The following is a 22796-nucleotide window of genomic DNA, read 5'->3' on the forward strand; positions in this document are numbered from 1 at the left end:
TCAACAGCAAGCCGGGGCTATTAATGGTCGGAGGCTTAACCCGACCCGGGCTTCGAACTCATGATCTCTCGGTCAGTAGTGATTTATTGCAGCCGGTTACTAGCCAGCTGCGCCACAGCCCGGCGCAGGAATTGTCGAAGTTGGAGTCCATAACACCTGGAGGGAGGGACAAAGTTTACCCGTGCCCGAGTTATCCTTTCATATGTCTTTTCTAAAGGCTCTCCTGTCCTCTCTTAACCTTCTCTCCTCCAGGCTAAACAGACCCAGCTCCCTAAGCTGCTCCTCAGAGGGATTCATGGTTTCCAGACTTTTGATCATTTAGGTCACCTTCCTCTGGTCACCTTCCAGCTTGTCAATATTGTTCTTGAAATGACAAGACTCGCTGGAAAAGCTCCACTAAGCTTGACAAAGTGGAAGATGGTAGAAAAAAGGGGAAGACCACACAACAAAACAACACCTAGACTTCAATAAAGAGTTTTCTTCAGAGTTGGCTTCCACCTGTGAGGTTCGGATGGAAAGAATATCTATTTCTTTCTTTTTTCATATGTTGAAATAATAACTTCAGTAGGTCTTCCCAAATGTATGATTAAGTCTGCATCCGACTCTGTGGGGAGAAAATTATTCAACCCAAGCCCAAGGATAACTTCTTAAAGAGAGGAGAATAAAAGACAACCACAGCGACATTGTTCCATGTGAAATGTTTTCAATGCCACACTCAGATTTCACATTTATCACAACTTTTCCTTCCTTCATAGGAAGAATCCCCTGAGGAATCACTTAAGTGGTAAATCAGCAAAGCTCAAGAAAATGACATTTTTAAAAAAATACTTCTGCAATGTGAAAAATTGTCTAGAATTGGCTATGGGATGAGCAATATTTGCGTACTTGAGCTGGTTTGAGGTTTTGATGCAATCTTAGTTAAAACAAAAAGCAAACTTTTGTCACAAAATAGCTGCCTTATTGCATCTCAAAAAGCATTTGGGATCGCTCTGGCATTTTGAATAAAATGAAATATTTTACATTCATACTTTGCTTTGAGAAAGTATGAGGCACTTCATGTATGCTGTCCCCAATCCTTACAACAACTATTATCATCCTCTTATTATTAGAGCATGGAAAAGAGACTTCTTTTGACTACAGCTCCCAGAATCCATAGGTATCATGGTCATTGGGATTTTGGGGGAAAGTCTCAGGATTGTGTAGAACTGATCTCCGCAGATGGTTTTGCTGGCCAACTCTTTCCCAAAGTGGATCCACACCTTAAAAGTTCAGGCAAAACCCCATTGGAATGGAAATTATTATTAATAATATTACACTATGTGACATGGTTTCTGTTCTTGGGTTATAAATGTCATTTCCTTATTGGTTCTATTATAAAAACATGGAAAAGGTTTATTGAACTGCAAAAGTTTTGTTTTTTGCCGGACATCCTGCACATTTTGCTATAGTTTTTCAATGAGTATTTCATAGAGTCTCAACCAACTGAACAGAGTTTGTGGCAGCCACATAAACAAAGTTTCTGGAGAATAATAATAATAATAATAATAATAATAATTTATTTATTTATATACCGCCCTATCTCCTCAGAGCGGTTTCCAACATATTAAAAACATTAAGTCAGTTTAAATACAGCCATTAAAACATTAGACACAACAATGTGCATAAACAGATAATCATAAAAACACATAACCCACCATTTAACTGTATAACAACTCCTTTCAAAGTAAGGCCTGCACAATTGAACCGGAAATAACACTTTCAAACCACGAACAGAAAAGCTTTCAAATTTTGTTACTTAGTGTTATTATTATATTTATATCTGATGTTTATCTCTTGATTGAAAGCATCCCATCCACCACCCCTACTTTTGCATAAATTACTTCAGATGCCAATTCTTTAATGCTTTGTCATGAATTCCAACTTGTAGCCTGAAAAGCAAATGAACTTATAGTAGCAACATTGTTGGAAATTAAATCCATAAAAAGTTCAATCCTTGTTCCCTAGAGAAACAGCTGTGGATCAGGACGGGAGGCAGACTGCGTTGGATAATCCAGAATGTTGGATAAGCGAATGCTGGATAAGTGAGACTTTACTGTATTAAAAATAAACAGTTCCATGCATTAAAAAACCTACTCACATACTTTAAATACTTTACAGCATCCCTTTAAAATCATATTTTATGGAGGAAGAGCATACAGCATGAGGATTTTGGATGAATGGATTTTTAACCATATGTTTTATATTTTTATATTGTTTTAATTGGATTTTCATTGCTATGTTTTAATTATGTGTAGGCATTGAATTGTTGCCAATTCTGTACGCTGCCCTGAGTCCCTTCGGGTGAGAAGGGCGGGATATAAATGTTGGAAATAAATAAAATAAACAAATAACCAAACACAAATGTTGTATAGATGTTAGGAAGTATTTTATTGGTTCATATTTTGCCTAAACTTTGATGCAAACCACAGCAAAGATATTTTCACATATATGTTTGGCTGGGAAGACTGGCAATTGTAGTCCCCCAAAAAAGTAACTTGCCCAAGTTCTGATACAAGCCATAGTATTTATTTACAGTATTTATCTTCCGCCCTTCTCACCCCGAAGGGGACTCAGGGCGGATTACAATGAACACATATATGGCAAACATTCAATGCCAACAGACAAACAACATACATTAGACAGACACAGAGACATTTAACTTTTTTTTTCCAGCTTCACGATTCCGGCCACAGGGGGAGCTGTTGCTTCACTGTCCACTAGTGGCTGTACTTCCTCATTCCTTTCCTCGTGTTTTGCTGGCAGTTTTATGATGTTGTAAATTAGTTAAATTAGCCTACCGCATAAAGCGTACCTAAATTTCCCTACTTGACAGATGCAACTGTCTTTCGGGGCTGCATAGGTGAACAGCAAGCCGGGCTATTTAATGGTCGGGGGCTTAACCCGACCCGGGCTTCGAACTCATGACCTCTCTGTCAGTAGTGATTTATTGCAGCTGGTTACTAGCCAGCTGTGCCACAGCCCGGCCCAATGGTTTGCATGCAACAGTAAAGATATTGTTGCATGCAAACCATTGGTAAAGTAAGGTACTTCCCAACATACATATTCCAATTTTACAATGGAAAGTACAGCTCTCATTTGGTGGCAAGTGACATGAGACGGCTTAAAGGGACAACGAGAGGTTCCGACTTTTCTCATCTGCCCTTGAAACTGATTGGGAATGATAAAATATTACATGAATCCCCTCTCTTCTCTTTCAAAGAGCCTGTATCCTCTCATTCTGATGTCACTTTAATAAAATCATTCCTGCGCCAAAGTCTTCATGTCTGGCATATAAATATATTATCTTTCTGCAAGATGCCTCGTCGATGCTCAGCTCTTCCATCAACGCGGTAAATGTATTAGTAATATCTGCCATCTGCGTAGTTGTAGAAAGTCAGCATTATCATGTATAGCAAGTATGGGCGAACTTGGGCCCTCCAGGTGTTTTGGACTTCAACTCCCACAATTCCTAACAGCCTACCGGCTGTTAGGAATTGTGGGAGTTGAAGTCCAAAACACCTGGAGGGCCAAAGTTCGCCCATGCTTGGGATAGCTTATTGTCCAGGGTGGGAGAAAGAACTCTTGTCTGTTTGAAGCAGGTATGAATGTTGAGTTGTTGTATGTTTTCCGGGCTGTATGGCCATGTTCCAGAAGCATTCTCTCCTGACGTTTCATCCACATCTATGGCAGGCATCGTCAGAAGTTGTGAGGTTCTCCATACCTCACAACCTCTGAAGATGCCTGCCATAGATGTGGGCGAAACATCAGGAGAGAATGCTTCTGGAACATGGCCATACAGCCTGGAAAATATACAACAACCCTGTGATCCCGGCCATGAAAGCCTTTGGCCACACAGTATGAATGTTGCAATTAGCCAGCTTGATTAGCACTGAGTAGCCTTGCAGCTTGCAAGGTAGTGTGCTGCTACGGTTTTGCAATACAAATGAAATGCACAGATTTAGGATGGGGACACTTGGCTTTCAAACAATCCATGGGAAAGGGATCCAGGAGTTTTACGACCTCGTCAAACAGGCTACTTGGCTCATTGTACATATGCCACTTGTTGTCCTCTTTAAGGATGGAGCCCATAACACAACACACGTGTAGCTCTGCTGAACTCTGTCCAGAAAAGGGAGACTAAGTGGTGCATGCCACTGCCACAGCAACATGGGAGCCTTAATATGACAGTATTACATGAGACTTTTAAAGAACCAACAACTGAATGAAAAACGGCTGGTGACGTTCTAACACTGTGCTAACCTCCTGCATCTAGAATCATAGAATTGGAAGAGACCTCATGGGCCACCCAGTCCTACTCCTGGCAAGAAGCAGGAAAATGGCATTCAAAGCATCCCTGACAGATGGCCATCCAGCCTCTGCTTAAAAGCCTCCACCACACCAGGTGGAATCTCCTTTCCTGGAGTTTGAAGCCATTGTTTCACATCCTAGTCTCCAGGGCAGCAGAAAACAAGCTTGTTCCCTCCTCCCTATGACTTCTCTTGATCCATGGCTATCATGTCTCCTCTCAGCCTTCTCTTCTGCAGGCTAAACATGCCCAGTTCTTTAAGCCGCTCCTCATAGGGCTTGTTCTCCAGACCCTTGATTCTTTTAGTCACCCTCCTCTGGACACATTCCAGCTTGTCAACATCTCCCTTAAGTTGTGGTGCCTATAACCGGACGCAGTGTGATTCCAGGTGTGGCCTGACCAAGGCAGAATAGAACAGAGGGGGAGCATGACTTCTTTGGATCTAGACACTGTTGGGTTATCTAGCAATCATGCATGCATTTTCAATGTGGGATGGTTTCTGTAGTTAGTTTTGTTTGTTGCTTAGTAACCTGAAGCCAAAGCTGCATTCCAGAGTTGATGGCACCATTTTAGGGGTTTTGCATGTGATGTGGGAAATGGGAGTATACTTCCTGGAGACTTACAGGAAGTGACATATGCCTTTAGAATTTGGGGCATAAAATGGGAGATTTCTTTTGTTCTTTCTCTTTGGCTCTTCGTCTCTTCCTGTTTCTTGATCCTGCCATGCTGCTGATGTTACTTCTTTTGTTAAGAGATATGTAGTATCCTGAACTGTATTCTTTTGGAACGAAGATGATTTTACCTGTATGACCATCATCATACAAGATTGTGAGTAAAAATATTTTTACTGCTTTACTTTTGAGGTCTCTGATGCTTATTTTATGCACATGACTCTTTAAAGGGAAAGGGAGGCTGGCTATTTTGCTTTTTCTCACCTCTGCTCACATAAACCTCTAGACTTCTGCGTTTTTGCTGCTCTGCACCAATATCTAACCATAGTGGTATCATCATCCTAACAGGTTATGAATATATTCCTAATAGACAATAGACTCCTATTTGTGCAGGCCAAAATCCCATTGGCTTTTTTTGCAGCTGCGTCACATTGTTGGCTCATGTTCTCCTTCCTCCCCATGAGGACTCCAAGATCTTTTTCACACCTACTGCTGTCGAACCAGGCATCGTCCCCATTCTGTATCTTTGCATTTCATTGTTTTCTGTCTAAGTGGAGTCTCTTGCATTCGTCCCTGTAGATCTTCATCATGTTAGTTTTGCCCATTCATCTCTCTAATCTGTGAAGATCGTTTTGAATTCTGCTCCTGTCTTCTGGAGTATTGGCTCTCCCTCCCAATTTGGTGTCGTCTGCAAATTTGATGATCGTGCCTTCTAACCCTTCATCTAAGTCAGTGATTCGCAAAGTGGGCACTACTGCCCCCTGGTGGGCACTGCAGCGATCCGGGGGGTGGTGATGGCACCTATTAGGATATAGGGGCGGGGCCAGGGGAGGGTGTGGCTTCTTCCCAAGTGCCAGAGACAGGGCTGAGCATCTATACCTCTCCGGAGGCGCCTGTTGGGACACAGAGGGCGGAGCTAGGGAAGGGGGTGGGGCCTCCTTCCAAGAGCCCGAGACAGGGCTGAGCCTCTATACCTCTCCTGAGAGGCCTTTTAGGACTAAAGGTCAGGGCTAGGGGTGGGGCGGGGCCTCTTCCCAAGAGCATGAGACAGGGCTGAGCCTCTATACCTCTCCTGAGAGGCCTTTTAGGACTAAAGGGCGGGGCTAGGGGTGGGGCGGGGCCTCTTCCCAAGAGCATGAGACAGGGCTGAGCCTCTATACCTCTCCTGAGAGGCCTTTTAGGACTAAAGGGCGGGGCTAGGGGTGGGGCGGGGCCTCCTTCCAAGAGCCCGAGACAGGGCTGAGCCTCTATACCTCTCCTGAGAGGCCTTTTAGGACTAAAGGTCGGGGCTAGGGGTGGGGCGGGGCCTCTTCCCAAGAGCATGAGACAGGGCTGAGCCTCTATACCTCTCCTGAGAGGCCTTTTAGGACTAAAGGTCGGGGCTAGGGGTGGGGCGGGGCCTCTTCCCAAGAGCATGAGACAGGGCTGAGCCTCTATACCTCTCCTGAGAGGCCTTTTAGGACTAAAGGGCGGGGCTAAGGGTGGGGCGGGGCCTCTTCCCAAGAGCATGAGACAGGGCTGAGCCTCTATACCTCTCCTGAGAGGCCTTTTAGGACTAAAGGGCGGGGCTAGGGGTGGGGCGGGGCCTCCTTCCAAGAGCCCGAGACAGGGCTGAGCCTCTATACCTCTCCTGAGAGGCCTTTTAGGACTAAAGGTCGGGGCTAGGGGTGGGGCGGGGCCTCTTCCCAAGAGCATGAGACAGGGCTGAGCCTCTATACCTCTCCTGAGAGGCCTTTTAGGACTAAAGGTCGGGGCTAGGGGTGGGGCGGGGCCTCTTCCCAAGAGCATGAGACAGGGCTGAGCCTCTATACCTCTCCTGAGAGGCCTTTTAGGACTAAAGGTCGGGGCTAGGGGTGGGGCGGGGCCTCTTCCCAAGAGCATGAGACAGGGCTGAGCCTCTATACCTCTCCTGAGAGGCCTTTTAGGACTAAAGGTCAGGGCTAGGGGTGGGGCGGGGCCTCTTCCCAAGAGCATGAGACAGGGCTGAGCCTCTATACCTCTCCTGAGAGGCCTTTTAGGACTAAAGGGCGGGGCTAAGGGTGGGGCGGGGCCTCTTCCCAAGAGCATGAGACAGGGCTGAGCCTCTATACCTCTCCTGAGAGGCCTTTTAGGACTAAAGGGCGGGGCTAGGGGTGGGGCGGGGCCTCTTCCCAAGAGCATGAGACAGGGCTGAGCCTCTATACCTCTCCTGAGAGGCCTTTTAGGACTAAAGGGCGGGGCTAGGGGTGGGGCGGGGCCTCTTCCCAAGAGCATGAGACAGGGCTGAGCCTCTATACCTCTCCTGAGAGGCCTTTTAGGACTAAAGGGAGGGGCTAGGGGTGGGGCGGGGCCTCTTCCCAAGAGCATGAGACAGGGCTGAGACTCTATACCTCTCCTGAGAGGCCTTTTAGGACTAAAGGGAGGGGCTGGGGCTGGGGGCAGGGCCTCTTCCCAAGAGCATGAGACAGGGCTGAGCCTCTATACCTCTCCTGAGAGGCCTTTTAGGACTAAAGGTCAGGGCTAGGGGTGGGGCGGGGCCTCTTCCCAAGAGCATGAGACAGGGCTGAGCCTCTATACCTCTCCTGAGAGGCCTTTTAGGACTAAAGGGCGGGGCTAGGGGTGGGGCGGGGCCTCTTCCCAAGAGCATGAGACAGGGCTGAGCCTCTATACCTCTCCTGAGAGGCCTTTTAGGACTAAAGGGAGGGGCTAGGGGTGGGGCGGGGCCTCTTCCCAAGAGCATGAGACAGGGCTGAGCCTCTATACCTCTCCTGAGAGGCCTTTTAGGACTAAAGGGAGGGGCTAGGGGTGGGGCGGGGCCTCTTCCCAAGAGCATGAGACAGGGCTGAGCCTCTATACCTCTCCTGAGAGGCCTTTTAGGACTAAAGGGAGGGGCTAGGGGTGGGGCGGGGCCTCTTCCCAAGAGCATGAGACAGGGCTGAGCCTCTATACCTCTCCTGAGAGGCCTTTTAGGACTAAAGGGAGGGGCTGGGGGCAGGGCCTCTTCCCAAGAGCATGAGACAGGGCAGAGCTTCTGTATACCTCCCTTGAGGCGCTTGTTAGAACACGGGGGCGGGGTATAGAGGTTCAGCCCTGTCAGGCACTTGGGAAGAGGCCCCGCCCCCTCCTCTAGCCCCGCCCCCTGCATCCTGGCAGGTGCTGCAGGATAGGGATAGAAGCTCAGCCCTGCCTCAGAGCTTGTAACTCCGCCCATCCCAGTCCTGGCCGCCCATTTGTGGCCCCGCCCCCTCCCCCTCCCAGCCCTGCATCTTGGACTAGGGGAGAGGCTCAGCCCCGCCCTCTTGAGCAGGAGCCACGCCCACCCCTCTAAGCCACGCCCCCTTTCCAGGGGGCACTGAGTAATATTTTTTCTGGAAAGGGGGCAGTAGGCCAAATAGTTTGGGAACCACTGATCTAAGTCATTAACAGAGCAAGGCCCAGGATGAACCTTGCTTGTGGCACTCCACCTGTCACTTCTTTCCAGGATGAAGAGGAACCATTGGGGAGAATCACCCATGGGGTTCGTTTGCTTAACCAATTACAGATCCACCTAACCGTAGCTTTGCCTAGTCCACATTTGACTGGTTTCCTTGCCAGAAGCTCATGGGGGAGGCCTTCCTGAAATTCAGATACGCTACATCCACTGCATTCCCTGCATCTACTGAGCTTGTAACTCTCAAAAAAAGAAATCAGATTAATCTGGCATGACTTGTTTTTGATAAATGTATGCTGATTATTAGTGATGAAGGTCTTCTAATATGAGAAGACCTTCTCTTCTTCAGCTTTTCACTGAGTCCAGTGGTTATTTCATGGCCTCTTTCCCCATCCAACCCCATCCGATGCTGTTTTGACTTCTTCTCCTTGATGGCTGTCAAGATGGACAGCCATCAAGGAGAAGAAGTCAAAACAGCATTGGTGTGGCTCACTATCACATCCACAAACATGTTGGGATGGCTGCTGTGTGCCTTCAAGTCATTTCTGACTTATTACAACCTTATGACGAGGTTTTCTGGAGCTGAGAGGGTGTGAGTTATCCATATGGGTTTCCATAACTGAACCCAGGTCTCCAGAGTTGTGATCCGGTGCTCAAACCATGACACATCATCGGTGGAAAGCTTGCAACAATTATGCCCAAGGCTGTCCCTAAATTACACAGAAAGCATCTTCCTTCTATGACTTGCAAGCCCATCAGATCTATATATATAAAAGAGTGATGGCATCAGGGCAGCGGACAAAACAACAAAACTACAGCCCCCCCAACCTCGAAATTTGACAACACAACCCATCATCCACGCCTCTAGGTTGATACAACAAAAAGAAAAGAAAAATAAAGTCCTCATTAGCGGGATAGGAATAATTGTTTTTATCCAATTGCTCCCAGTTAGAGGGTTAAGCTCTGCCCACTTGGTCTCCTAGCAACCTACTCAGCCCAGGGGACAGGCACAAGAGTTTGGAGATACCCCTAAGGGCCATCCAGCCCAACCCTTTCTACTATGCAGCAGGACACAATCCAAGCATTCCCAACACATGGACAACGTATAAATACTATACAATACTACACAGGGACATAGACCCCCTCTACCCTCACCACTTTCACAGTACACAAACAACCAAATGCATACTCAACATAAAGACAACCACACAACAGACATTCAATACCACCACTACCTCAACAAGTTCTCACCAACACCACCAGACAACACCACAGCAACGCGTGGCCGGGCACAGCTAGTATGATATAAATGAAATCGTGTCTGAATGCATTCTTTAACTCCTTGGATTTACGTTTTTAGCCCTACTATTGTTTCCTACCTCCTCCTCCCCACCTTCCATATATACAGGAGAGAAGTCCAAGGGAGGTGAAGGGAGGAGGAGGAGGAGGAAAAGAGAGGAGGTGTTTCCATAGAGAGAATTAAAAAATAACTACCCGGTAGCAAGCTACGAACGCAGGCTCCTCTCGCAACCATCAAAGGAGCCCAGGTTGGAGCACCTGATGCCTTTCTTCTTCTCTTGAAAGAGAGAGAAAGAGAGAGAAGCAGGCGGTGAGGCTCAGGGCGAAGGCTGTGCCCTCCTGGCTTCTCAGCGGAATCACAGGTAGGTGGGTTTCCTTACCTGGATATTAAGGAACAGCATGGGTTTTGGGAGGGAAGGAAGGAAGGAAGGAAGGAAGGAAGGAAGGAAGGAAGGAAGGAAGGAAGGAAGGAAGGAAGGAAGGAAGGAAAAGAGACAGAGTTGGAAAGAAAGGTGGGAGAAAGGAAGAGAAGGGAAGAAAGAGAAAGTTGGATTGCAGTGAGTTTTTTTTTTTTTACTGTATGGTCATGTTCCGGAAGCATTCTCTCCTGACGTTTCACCCACATCTATGGCAGGCATCCTCAGAGGTTGTGAGGTCTGTTGGAAACTAGGCAAGTGGGGTTGATATATCTGTGGAATGATGTCCAGGGTGGGAGAAAGAAAGAACTCTTGTCTATTTGAGTCAAGTATGAATGTTTCATATGGTCATGTCCGGGAAGCATTCTCTCCTGACGTTTCACCCACATCTATGGCAGGCATCCTCAGAGGTTGTGAGGTCGGTTGGAAACTAGGCAAGTAATGTTTATGTATCTCTGGAATAATGTCCAGGGTGGGAGAAAGAAGAAACTCTTGTCTGTTTGAGTCAAGTGTGAATGTTTTAATTGTCCCCCTTGATTAGCCTTGAATAGCCTGGCAGCTTATAATAATAATAATAATAATAATAATAATAATAATAATAATAATAATAATAATAACAACAACAACAGGAAAAACTCAGCTGCTATCGGGACCTCAAGATTGAACTTCAAAGACTTTGGCAGAAACAATGCAGGTGGTCCCGGTGGTGATGGGCACATTGGGTGCCGTGCCAAAAGATCTCAGCCGGCATTTGGAAACAATAGGAACTGACAAAATTACGATCGGTCAACTGCAAAAGGCCACCCGACTGGGATCTGCACGCATCATCCGAAAATACATCACACAGTCCTAGACACTTGGGAAGTGTTCGACTTGTGATTTTGTGATACGAAATCCAGCATGTCTATCTGGTTTGCTGTGTCATAATATTATAATAATAATAATAATAATAATAATAATAATAATAATAATAATAATAATCACACAGTCCTAGACACTTGGGAAGTGTTCGACTTGTGATTTTGTGAAACTAAATCCAGCATATCTATCTTGTTTGCTGTGTCATAATAAATAATAATAATAATAATAATAATCACACAGTCCTAGACACTTGAGAAGTGTTCGACTTGTGATTTTGTGATACGAAATCTAGCATATCTATCTTGTTTGCTGTGTCATACAATAAAATAATAATAATAATAATAATAATAATAATAATAATAATAATAATAATTTATTTATACCCCGCCACCATCTCCCCGTGGGGACTCGGGGCGGCTCACAATGTTACAAAAGTAACAGCGCAAATACATTAACAATATACACAGTTTAAAACACAAGAAGATGATAAAACAGAAGTTAAAAAGAAAGTTTATACAACAGTAATAATATCAAACAACCACCAATGCAATTCAGTCAACTTCAAAGGTGGTGGTGGTGGTGGGGGAGGGGGGGGAACTATAGCAGCAATATAAGATAAAATCATTAGATTAAAAGCCTGGCTGCTTCCTACCTGAGGGAATCCTTTGTTGGAAGGTGTTAGCTAGCCCTGATTGTTTCCGGGTCTAGAATTCCCATTTTCAGAGCGTTGTTCTTTCTTTACTGTCCCGATTTTAAAGTTAACCGGATTTTGATCATTTTCATATTTTTCTCCTTTCTGTTGAAATTGTCCACATGCTTGGGGATATCAATCACTTCTCTGTGTAGACTGACACAGTGATTGTTAGAGTGATCCAGCATTTCTGTGGGGAATTCCAAACCCAGAAACAGTCAGGGCTAGCTAACACCTCCCAACAAAGGATTCCCATATGCAGGAAACAGCCAGGCTTTGAAGCTGCCAGGCTATTCAGTGCTAATCAAGGTTTGTTTATTTATTTTGTGTCAAAAGCATTGCATGATAAATAAGTTTAAAAGTGATAAAATAAAGAAATCACAAGATAATCAAGGTGGCCAATTGCAACATTCACACTTGCCGCAGGCAGACAAGAGTTTTCTTCCACCCTGGATATTATTCTACAGATATATAAACCCACTTGCCTAGTTTCTAACAGACCTCACAACCTCTGAGGATGCCTGCCATAGATGTGGGTGAAATGTCAGGAGAGAATGCTTCTGGAAGATGGCCATACAGCCCGTAAAACTCACAGCAGCCCAGTGATTCCGGCCATGAAAGTCTTCGAGAACACAAAGAGAAAGTTGGAAACAAGGACTGGGAAGGAAGGAAGGAAGGAAGGAAGGAAGGAAGGAAGGAAGGAAGGAAGGAAGGAAGGAAGGAGAGAAAATAAAAGAAGGGTGGGGAAGGAAGGAAAGAAAGACAGAAATTTGTAATGAAAGAAAGAAGGAATGAAAGGAGGAAGGCAGAAAGAAGAGAACAGCAGAAAAAAGAAAGTAGAGAAAAAAAGAAAGTAGAGAAAGAAAGAGAAGGAAGGAAGGAAGGAAGGAAGGAAGGAAGGAAGGAAGGAAGGAAGGAAGGAAGGAAGGAAAGAAAGAAGGAAAGAAAGAAGGAAAGAAGGAAAGAAAGGAAGAAAGAAAGAAAGAAAGAAAGAAAGAAAGAAAGAAAGAAAGAAAGAAAGAAAGAAAAAAGTTTTAAAAGAAGGGAAGGAAGGGAAGAGGGAAGGTTAGAAGGAAAGAAGGAGGAAGGGAGGGAAAGGAAGAATGGAGACAAAAAGAAGAAGAATTTGGAAGAAAGGAAAGAGAGAAAGTTGCAAGGAGAGAAAGAAGGAAAGGAAAGGAAGGAGGCTTATTGTTTTGTCAAAGGCTTTCATGGCTGGAATCACGGGATTGCTGTGAGTTTTCCGGGCTGTATAGCGACGTTCTAGAAGCATTCTCTCCTGACGTTTCGCCCACATCTGTGGCAGGCATCTTCAGAGGTTGTGAGGTATATTGGAAACAAGGCAAGGGAAGTTTATATATCTGTGGAATAATGTCCAGGGTGGGAGAAAGAACTCTTGTCTGTTGGAGGTAAGTGTGAATGGTGCAATTTAATGTCCTTGCAACTTCAAGGTCTGGCTGCTTCCTGCCTGGGGGAACCATTTGCTGGGAGGTGTTAGCAAGCCCTGATTGCCAGAAGATGGGAATTCCAGACAAGAAACAATCAGGGCCAGCTACCACTTCCCAACAATGGACTCCCCCAGGCAGGAAGCAGACAGACTTTGATGCTGAAAGGCTATTCAATGCTAATCAAGGTGACCAATTGCAACATTCACACTTGCCTCAGAGAGACAAGAATTCTTCCTTCCACCCTGGACATCACTCCACAGATATATAAACCCCACTTGTCTTCCTCCTGCCTGGGGGAATCCATTGTTGGGAGCTGTTGGCTGGCCCTGGTTGTTTCTTGTCTGGAATTCCCCTGTCTTCTGACAATCGGGGCCAGCTAACACCTCCCAAAAAATGGTTCCCCCAGGCAGGAAGCAGCCAGACCTTGAAGTTGCAAAAACATTAAATGCTGATTAAGCTTGTTAATTGCACCATTCACAACCTCTGAGGATGCCTGCCATAGATGTGGATGAAATGTCAGGAGAGAATGCTTCTAGAACATGACCAAACAGTGCGGGAAACTCACAGCAACGGAGGAGTGTCATTATTCTAAGATTCCTCACAGAGTATTGAAAGAATTTCCAATAATCTCTTCTGGATCCCAAGTGGCTTGGAATGTTAGATGTTAGGATGCTAGATGTAATTTGCAAATTTGGGCATGAGATGATGATGAGGATGATGATAATGTTGGAGCTGAAGTGTCTAGGGATGCTCTTTCACTGCAGGTATTTCAAAACTTCTGCATAATATACTGTATATTAATAATCCAGAGCATCTGGGGTTTTCCACAATAGGAAAGGAAATCCACTCTGTATTTTAGTCCGAACTTTTTAGCAAAGATGCCAACTCCACTTTCTTCTGAATAGGTCAATTACTTGCTTTTGCAAATTAATAATATAATATAATATAATATAATATAATAAAACTTTATTTATACCCTGCCACCATCTCCCCGCGGGGACTCGGGCGGCTTACATGGGGCAACGGCCCAAACGACATAAGGACAAAATATAAACAACATAATACAAATCACAATATACAAAAGATAAAACAGTAATATAATATATCAATTAAAACAACAATACAGGATAAAAAATTACATTTGAAACACATAAATGGTAAAATGCAATTGCTTGGGCTGCCATGGCTGAATCCTGGGAGTTGTAGTTTGGGGAAGCAGAGAAGGCGAAAGACCTTGTAAAACGATAACTCCCATTATTCCCATAGCATTGAGCGGCGAGAATTAAAACAGGATCAAACTGCATTAATTCTACAGTGCAGATGCACCATTTGGAAGTTCAAACTAAAACCCAGGGCGGATTTTAATTGCTACAATGAACAGTGCATTGCCCATCTTCAAAAGGATTTTGTGTGTTCATTTAGCCTAGTTGTTGTTTCAGGTGATGGTAGACTTGCTTTATGTTTTATAATGTTGTCAGACTCATTCCTGTTCAGAGATGTTTGGTTTTGGTACCTGCATCATATATCATCAAGGATTCTACAAATGGCATTACTAGCAAACTTTGTGAACGGAGATAACTGTAATGAGCCATGCCAAGGAGATTCCTATGGGTGCATCTACACTGTAGAATTAATGCAGTTTAACACCACTTTAAATGCCCAGGCTCAATGCTATATAATCTTGGGAGTTGTAGTTTGATGAGGCAGCAGAAGCCTTTGGGAGAGGATGCTAAAGACCTTGTGAATCTACAACTCTCAAGCATTGAGCCGCAGTGGTTGTAGTGCTGTCAAACTGCATTAGCATTGAATAGCCTTTCAGCTTCAAAGTCTGGCTGCTTCCTGCCTGGGTGAATCCATTGTTGGGAGGTGTTGGCAGGTCCTGATTGTTTCTTGCCTGGAATTCCCCTGTCTTCTGACAATCAGGGTCAGCTAACACCTCCCAACAAATGGTTCCCCCAGGCAGGAAGCAGCCAGACCTCGAAGTTGCAAGGACATTAAATGCTGACCAAGCTTGTTAATTGCTCCATTAACAAGCTTGATCAGGGTAGATGCACCCATAGAGGAAAAGCTCTGCTCAAAACTGCCTAGAGAATTTAATTTTCTCTTTCTTGATTGATTGATTGATTATCTTCAATGAGACCCAAACCAACTCGCCACATGAATTGAAACAAGTGACATAAATTGTAGTCTAATAATAAAACATTTTAAAACAATTAAGATAGTGATATAGTTTGAGTCTCCCTTATGTGAAACACTTTGGTCCAGAGGTGTTTTGGATTTTTAAAATGTTATTTATTCATTGGATTTTTGGAATAAGCTGTCTTGGAAATGGGGCTCAAGTCTAAACACATGATTCATTTGTGCTTCATACACAGCTTCATATTCACATCGCTTGAAGATAATTCTATAAATGACGTTTTTATCCTTTTTTGAATGAAACAAACGTTGTGCATATTGAACTATCACAAAGCAAAGGGCTCACTCTCTCAGCCACCCCTTTGGACAGTTTTGGGGTGTTTTTGGATTTTAGAATTCCAGATTAAAGAGGGGGTTCAATCCCTACTTTGAAACAATATAAAATAGGGTTGTGCAATCCAGGTAAACCTTGACCCGTTTCGTGTCCCGGCTTTCGGTGGGGACCACAATTGCTTTTTGGGAGCCTCCTGAAATCTGTTTTCACTCAGGGGTACCAAAAGATCAATTTTCTATCTGCCCATTATGTGGGGATGGGGGCTTCCCAGGCTCCCTCTCCCATCATTTTAGGCATTTAAGCTCTGCTCCAGAGGAGAGGTGCTCAGCTGCAGGCAGGTGCATGATTTAATCGGCATTGTTTTTACTGGCATTGAATTTTTGCCAGATCTGTAAGCCGCCTTCGGGTGAGAAAGGCAGGATAAAAATAACGTAAATAAAGAAATAAAATAAATTTAAGGAGGCTTCTTACAAGTTTCTTACTCTAGAGGAGGCGCTCAGCTGCAGGCAGAGGCACTTGCTTTCTGGTCCTGCATTTCACGTACACTTTCCAAGGCAAAAAAGGCAAGTTTACTCCAGAGGAGGAGCTTGGCGACAGACAGGCGTGCGAGCTTTCTGGGCATGCACTTTCCAAGGCAAGGAGGCAAGTTCTCTTACTCCAGAGGAGGCGCTCAGCTGCAGGCAGGTGTGTACGTTTTCTGACCCTGCATATCACGTTCGCTTTCCAAGGCAAAAAGGCAAATTTACTCCAGAGGAGGAGCTTGGCAACAGACAGGCGTGCGAGCTTTCTGGGCATGCACTTTCCAAGGCAAGGAGGCAAGTTCTCTTACTTCAGAGAAGGCGCTCGACTGCAGGCAGGTGCACTTGCTTTCTGGTCCTGCATTTCACGTACACTTTCCAAGGCAAAAAGGCAAGTTTACTCCAGAGGAAGCTCTTGACTATAGACAGGTATGCATGCTTTCTGGACCTGCACACCACACACACTTTCCAAAGCAAGGCAAGTTCTCTTACTCCAGAGGAGGTGCTCAGCTGCAGGCAGGCGTGTACACTTTCTGGTCCTGCATATCACATACAATTTCCAAGGCAAAAAGGCAGGTTTACTCCAGAGGAGGAGCTTGGTGACACACAGGCGTGCAAGCTTTCTGGGCATGCACTTTCCAAGGCAAGGAGGCAAGTTCTCTTACTTCAGAGAAGGCGCTCGGCTGCAGGCAGGTGCACTTGCTTTCTGGTCCTGCATTTCACGTACACTTTCCAAGGCAAAAAGGCAGGTTTACTCCAGAGGAGGTGCTTGGCTACAGACATGTGTGCATGCTTTCTGGGCCTGCATGCCACAAACACTTTCCAAGGCAAGGAGGCAAGTTCTCTTACATCAGAGAAGGTGCTCAGCTGCAGGCAGGCATGTATGCTTTCTGGTCCTGTATATTACGTACACTTTCCAAGGCAAAAAGGCAAGTTTACTCCAGAGGAGGCACTTGGCTACAGACATGCATGTGTGTTTTCTGGACCTGCATGCCACATGCATTTTCCAAGACAAGGAGGCAAGATAACGAAAGTAACAAAAGAACGGATGTAACAAAGGAAAACAGAACTGCGCACAACTCTAATGTAAACCCCTTTTTAAAAAAAGACATTAACATAACGCTAGAAAGAGAGTTAAACCCCTTTCAGTATATTACTTACCAAACAAATGTTGCTTCAAATAAAAAGGTTCTTATAAAGGACAACACAGAGGAAATCAGCATGGGGTGCATCCACACTGGAGAATTAAGGCAATTTGATACCACTCTAACAACTATAGTTCAAAACTGCATTCACTCTACAGTGTAGATGCAGCCAAAGACTTAGAATAGAATAAAGGCAGTATGACACCCTTGGAATTGCTGTGACCTAATCCAGGGAGTTGTAGTTTGGTAAGGCAGCAGCACTCTTTGGCAAAGGCTTCGCAAAACTACATCTCTCATTATTCCATAGCCTTGAGCCATGGCCATTAAAGTGGTGCCAAACTGTATTTGTTCTGCAGTAGAGATGCACCCTTTTCACACCTGTCTCATCTACCTGTCTGTGGCTGATTCAAGCCACAAGGGGGCACCAAGTGATCGTCTCGACCATTCTTATAATGCACAGCAAAGCCACACCTGCCCACCAACCCAAGACTGTAACTTATACCCACCCTTAAGAACATCATCTTCTTAGTTGCTGTGAGTTTTCCTGGCTGAGTGGCCATGTTTCAGAAGCATTCTCTCCTGACGTTTCGGCCACATCTATGGCTGGCATCCTCAGAAGTTCTGAGGTCTGTTTGAAACTAGGCAAGTGAGGTAGATACATCTGTGGAATGTCCAAGGAGGAAGAAAGAACTCTTGTCTGTTCAAGGCATGTTTCAATTGGGCACCTTGATTAGCACTGAATAGCCTTACAGTTTCAAAGCCTGGCTGCTTCCTTCCTGGGGGAATCCTTTGTTGAGAGGTGTTAGCTGGCCCTGATTGTTTAATGTCTGGAATTCCCGTTTTGTGAGTGTTGTTCTTTATTTACTGTCCTGATTGTAGAGCCTTTTAAAATACTGGTAGCCAGATTTTGTTCATTTTCATGGTTTCCTCCTTTCTGTTGAAGTTGTCCACCTGCTTGTGGATTTCAGTGGATTCTCTGTGTAGTCTGACATAGTGGTTGTGAGAGTGGTGCAGCATTTCTGTGGTCTCAAATAATCTGCTGTCTCCAGGTTGGTTCATCAAATGCTCTGCTATGGCTGACTTCTCTGGTGGAATTAGTCTAACCCAACAAAGGATTCTCCCAGGCAGGAAGCAGCCAGGCTTTGAAGCTGCAAGGTCATTTAATGCTAATCAACGTGATTAATTGAAACACACTTGCCTCCAACAGGCATGAGTTCTTCTTCCAACCCTGAACCTTCCACAGATATATAATTAAACAAACCCCACTTGCCAAGTTTCCAACAGACCTCATAACCTCTGAGTATGCCTGCCATAGATGAGGGTGAAACACCAGGAGAGAATGCTTCTGGAACATGGCCATACAGCCCCAGAAAACTGACAGCAACCCAGTGATTCCGGCCATGAAAGCCTTCAACAACACATCATCTTTTTACTTTACAATTTTTTTGTCACCAGAATATCACCACGAACGGAGATTCGTAAGAAGTTTCCATTATTATAAATGATACGATAATGGTCCCATTTAAAAGGCCAACATTCAGTGGAAAAACTTTACTGAAATGTGTGTTTCTCCAAGAAAAAAACCATTTTATTCCAAGTGCTATTTCATCTTGTAAGGGCTTCCCCCGCTTTCTAAAAAAAAAATCTTTGTATTAAATGTAGTCACTTTGCCTGCATTATTGTGGTGCATTTGTGCCCAAAAATAGATTGCAAAGTATGGCATGGCATTTTATGAAGCCTTTGGTCCTAATTGATTTTTATCGAAGGGCCCTTTCTAAATACACTGCAAGGATCGTGAACGGAAGAAGGCTGCCAGACTCAAAACAGGAAAGAGCTCCGCCTCCTATACCTTTAACTGAGTCAATTTCATTATGTGTTGCTTACCAATGCAACAAGTTAACACCTGATTAAATTCTCTCTTCTACACAACCATTAAAAGTACAGGAGCCCTCTACAGTTAATAGTAAATTTATAAAAAGTCTGGAAAGGCAATGGATTGCATTCAAAAGAGGGCAAGGGGAGAAGGTCTGGAAAGGCAATGGTGTGCATTAAAGAAAGATCATAGAATCCTAGAGTTGGAAGAGACCTGGTGAGCCATTCAGTCCAACCCCATTCTGCCAAGAAGCAGCTAAATCACATTCAAAGCAGCCCCCACATATGGCCATCCAGCCTCCATTTAACAGCCTCCAAAGAAGGAGCCTCCACCACACTCTGGTGCAGAGAGTTCCACTGCTGAACAGCTCTCACAGTGAAGAAGTTCTTCCTGATGTTCAAGTGAAATCTCCTTTTCTGAAGTTTAAAGCCATTGTTCTGTGCAAAGTTGAGCATGGGGATTTTGCTGTTTCATGGGGATGCCCGGCCCCACACGGTGGGTCGCACACGTGAAGTTCTGGAGTCTTCTGGGTGGGAGTTCTTTCCTTATATGCATGCAAAATCCCCGCTCTCAACTTTCCCCCACGCTCGTCTGGATCGCATCTGCGGGAAGGGGTGACGGGCTGGTTGAGGACGCAAGCGGCAGGGTTATGTGGGGAAGGAGTTGCCATGCTCATTCATCGCTATGATAAGTGCCTAGATTTGAATGGCGATTCTGTTGAGAAGTGGTATTTGGGTTTGGCTTTCAACTGCAAATGGTAAATGTTTTCTCCTATATTTTGTTCATTTTTAATTCCAAAATGTAATCTACTTTCTGGATAACCCTCGTATTAAGCAAAAGCAAACAACACAGATTTCAGGGTTGTTGTATGTCTTTCGGGCTGTCTGGCCATGTTCCAGAAGTATTCTCTCCTGACATTTCACCCACATCTATGGCAGGCATCCTCAGAGGTTGTGAGGCATGGAAAAACTAAGCAAGGAATGTTTATATATATCTGTGGGAAGTCCAGGATGAGGGAAGAACTCTTGTCAGTTGGAGGCCAGTGTCAATGTTGCAGTTAATCACCCTAATTTGCATTGAATGTCTACATCTACTGGCTACTTTCTGCCTGGGGGCATCCTTTGTTAACTGCCCCTAGTCTCAGAGTGTTGCTTCTTATTTACTGTTCTGATTTTTGAGTTTTTTAATACTGGTAGCCAGATTTTGTTCGTTTTCATGGTTTCCTCCTTTCTGTTGAAGTTGTCCACATGTTTGTGAATTTCAATGGCTTCTCTGTGTCGTCTGACATGATAGTTGTTGGAGTGGTCAAGCATGTCAGTGTTCTCAAATAATATCCTGTGTCCAGGTTGGTTCATCATGTGCTCTGCTATGGCTGATTTCTCTGGTTGAGTGAGTCTGCAGTGCCTTTCATGTTCTTTGACTCGTGTTTGGGCATTGCTGCATTTGGTGGTCCCTATGTAGACTTGTCCACAGCTGCATGGGATCCGGTAGACTCCTGCAGAGGTGAGAGGAGACTCTGCAGGAGACTCTGTGGACAACTTCAACAGAAAGGAGGAAACCATGAAAATGAACAAAATCTGGCTACCAGTATTAAAAAAAAAACCTCAAAAATCAGAACAGTAAATAAGAAGCAACACTCTGAGACATGGGAACTAGGGGAAGTTAACAAAGGATGCCCCAGGCAGAAAGTAGCCAGTAGATGAAGCCATTCAATGCAAATTAGGGTGATTAACTGGAACATTGACGCTAGCCTTCAACTGACAAGAGTTCTTCCCTCACCCTGGACTTCCCACAGATATATATAAACCTTCCTTGCTTAGTTTTTCCATACCTCACAACCTCTGAGGATGCCTGCCATAGATGTGGGCGAAACGTCAGGAGAGAATACTTCTGGAACATGGCCACACAGCCTGAAAGACATACAACAACCCTGTGATCCCGGCCATGAAAGCCTTTGACAACACAGCACAGATTTCAATTATTCCAACCCATGTCTCTTTTTTTCTAGTGACACCGGGCGAAAGGGAGGATGGCTCAGCCCAGGGTCCTGGTCCTCTTGCTGGTTTTGCTCGTGGCCAGGAGAGGCCTCTCGCTCAAGCTCTACCAGGCCGAGTCCGTCTACGGCTGCATCAACGCCGCTCTCTCGGACGCCAGCAGGGCCTTCCTGGGGGAAAACTCCCCCTTGGAAAAGAGGAGCTTTGGGCTGCGGTCGGGAGGCGAGGAGGAGGCCGAAGACGAGGAGGCCGAGGAGGAGGGGAAGGGGAAAAGGACGTACCCGGGGGTCACGCGCTACAAGTCGCTCTCCCAAGCGCAGGGCAAGGGCAAGGCGCCCCCGGGCCCGGCCAACAGTGACCGGCGCACTAAGTTCACCCTCTCCCTTGATGTCCCCACCAACATCATGAACATCCTCTTTAACATTGCCAAGGCGAAGAACATGAGGGCCAAGGCGGCTGCCAACGCCCAGCTGATGGCGCAAATCGGCAGGAGAAAGTGACCAAGACCGGGAACGGAGAGAGGGAAGGGGCCACCACCCTTGAGCCCCCGAAAAAAGCGTTTGCTCTTGCCTTTCCTTCCCTCCAAATCCCCATCGGAATAACTGTCTGCTGTACTATACGACACAAGCGCTGTATATTTTCCAGTCCTCCAAAGCTATTTCACATTCGTGCTTCATTTTTCCCCACCACCTCTTTCTGTTTCATTTCCCCCCCTCCCGGCGGAACCCGTCCAAAGTGGAGCCAATATCTGGAATACTTAACTTACCCTCCAAAAAACGAAGGGCAAATTGTTCATTTTCCATGACACGGGCTGCAATTAAAGCAAATTCTCTTGAGTTTCTAATTCGTCTTATTGGATTTCTTTCCCGCTTGATTGATGTGTCCACCAAGGTTTGCCACAGCCAAACAGTATTTATATTCCTCCCTTCTCACCCCGAAGGGGACTCAGGGTGAATCACAATTCACATATACATGGCAAAAATTCAATGCCGTTTTTAGACATACAAGACATACAAAACAGATAGAGGTAATTCAACATTTTCCAACTTAGGCTTCTGGAGGTTATGCTTGATTCCAGCCACAGGGGGAGCTGTCACTTCATCCACTATGACACTGAATCCTTTTTGATCCTAGTATTTCCTCCTTGCTCTTTGATCGCCAGCATTGTTATGGCGCCACAAATTAAATTTGGTGGCCTGGTGGTGGTGCAGTGTGTTAAAGCACTGAGCTGCTGAACTTGCAGACTGAAAGGTCCCAGGTTCAAATCCTGGGAGCGAAATGAGCGCCCGCTGTTAGCCCCAGCTCCTGCCAACCTAGCAGTTCGAAAACATGCCAATGTGAGCAGATAAATAGGTACCGCTCCGGTGGGAAGGTAACGGCGCTCCATGCAGTTATGCAGGCCACATGACCTTGGAGGTGTCTACGGACAACGCCGGCTCTTCGGTTTAGAAATGGAGATGAGCACCAACCCCCAGAGTCGGTCACAACTGGACTTAACGTCAGGGGAAACCTTTACCTAAATTAAATTAACCTCCCCGCGTAAGAGGTCCCTAATTTCTCTACTCACAGCTGCAGCTGTTTTCAAACTGCTTTGGTTGGACAGTAAGCTAGGCTATTGGCAGTTGGGTGCTCAATCTGACTCAGGCTTTGAATTTG

General features: G+C 45.3%; 1 protein-coding gene across 1 annotated transcript; it reads left to right on the forward strand.

The window, feature by feature from the left end:
- Positions 1–9962: 9962 nt before the first annotated feature.
- On the forward strand, positions 9963–21976 carry ucn3 (urocortin 3). Its single transcript, XM_003220752.3, has 2 exons — positions 9963–10086; positions 21155–21976. Exon 2 carries the CDS (start codon positions 21176–21178, stop codon positions 21638–21640), a length of 465 nt encoding a protein of 154 aa, XP_003220800.1. The 5' UTR covers positions 9963–10086; positions 21155–21175; the 3' UTR covers positions 21641–21976.
- Positions 21977–22796: the final 820 nt, after the last annotated feature.

Source organism: Anolis carolinensis, chromosome 5, assembly GCF_035594765.1.
Source record: "Anolis carolinensis isolate JA03-04 chromosome 5, rAnoCar3.1.pri, whole genome shotgun sequence".
NCBI classification, from domain to species: Eukaryota; Metazoa; Chordata; class Lepidosauria; order Squamata; family Dactyloidae; genus Anolis; species Anolis carolinensis.

Coding starts and splice junctions, on each gene's coding strand:
- ucn3 (XM_003220752.3), top strand. CDS start 21,176: ATGGCTCAGCCCAGGGTCCTGGTCCTCTTGCTGGTTTTGCTCGTGGCC.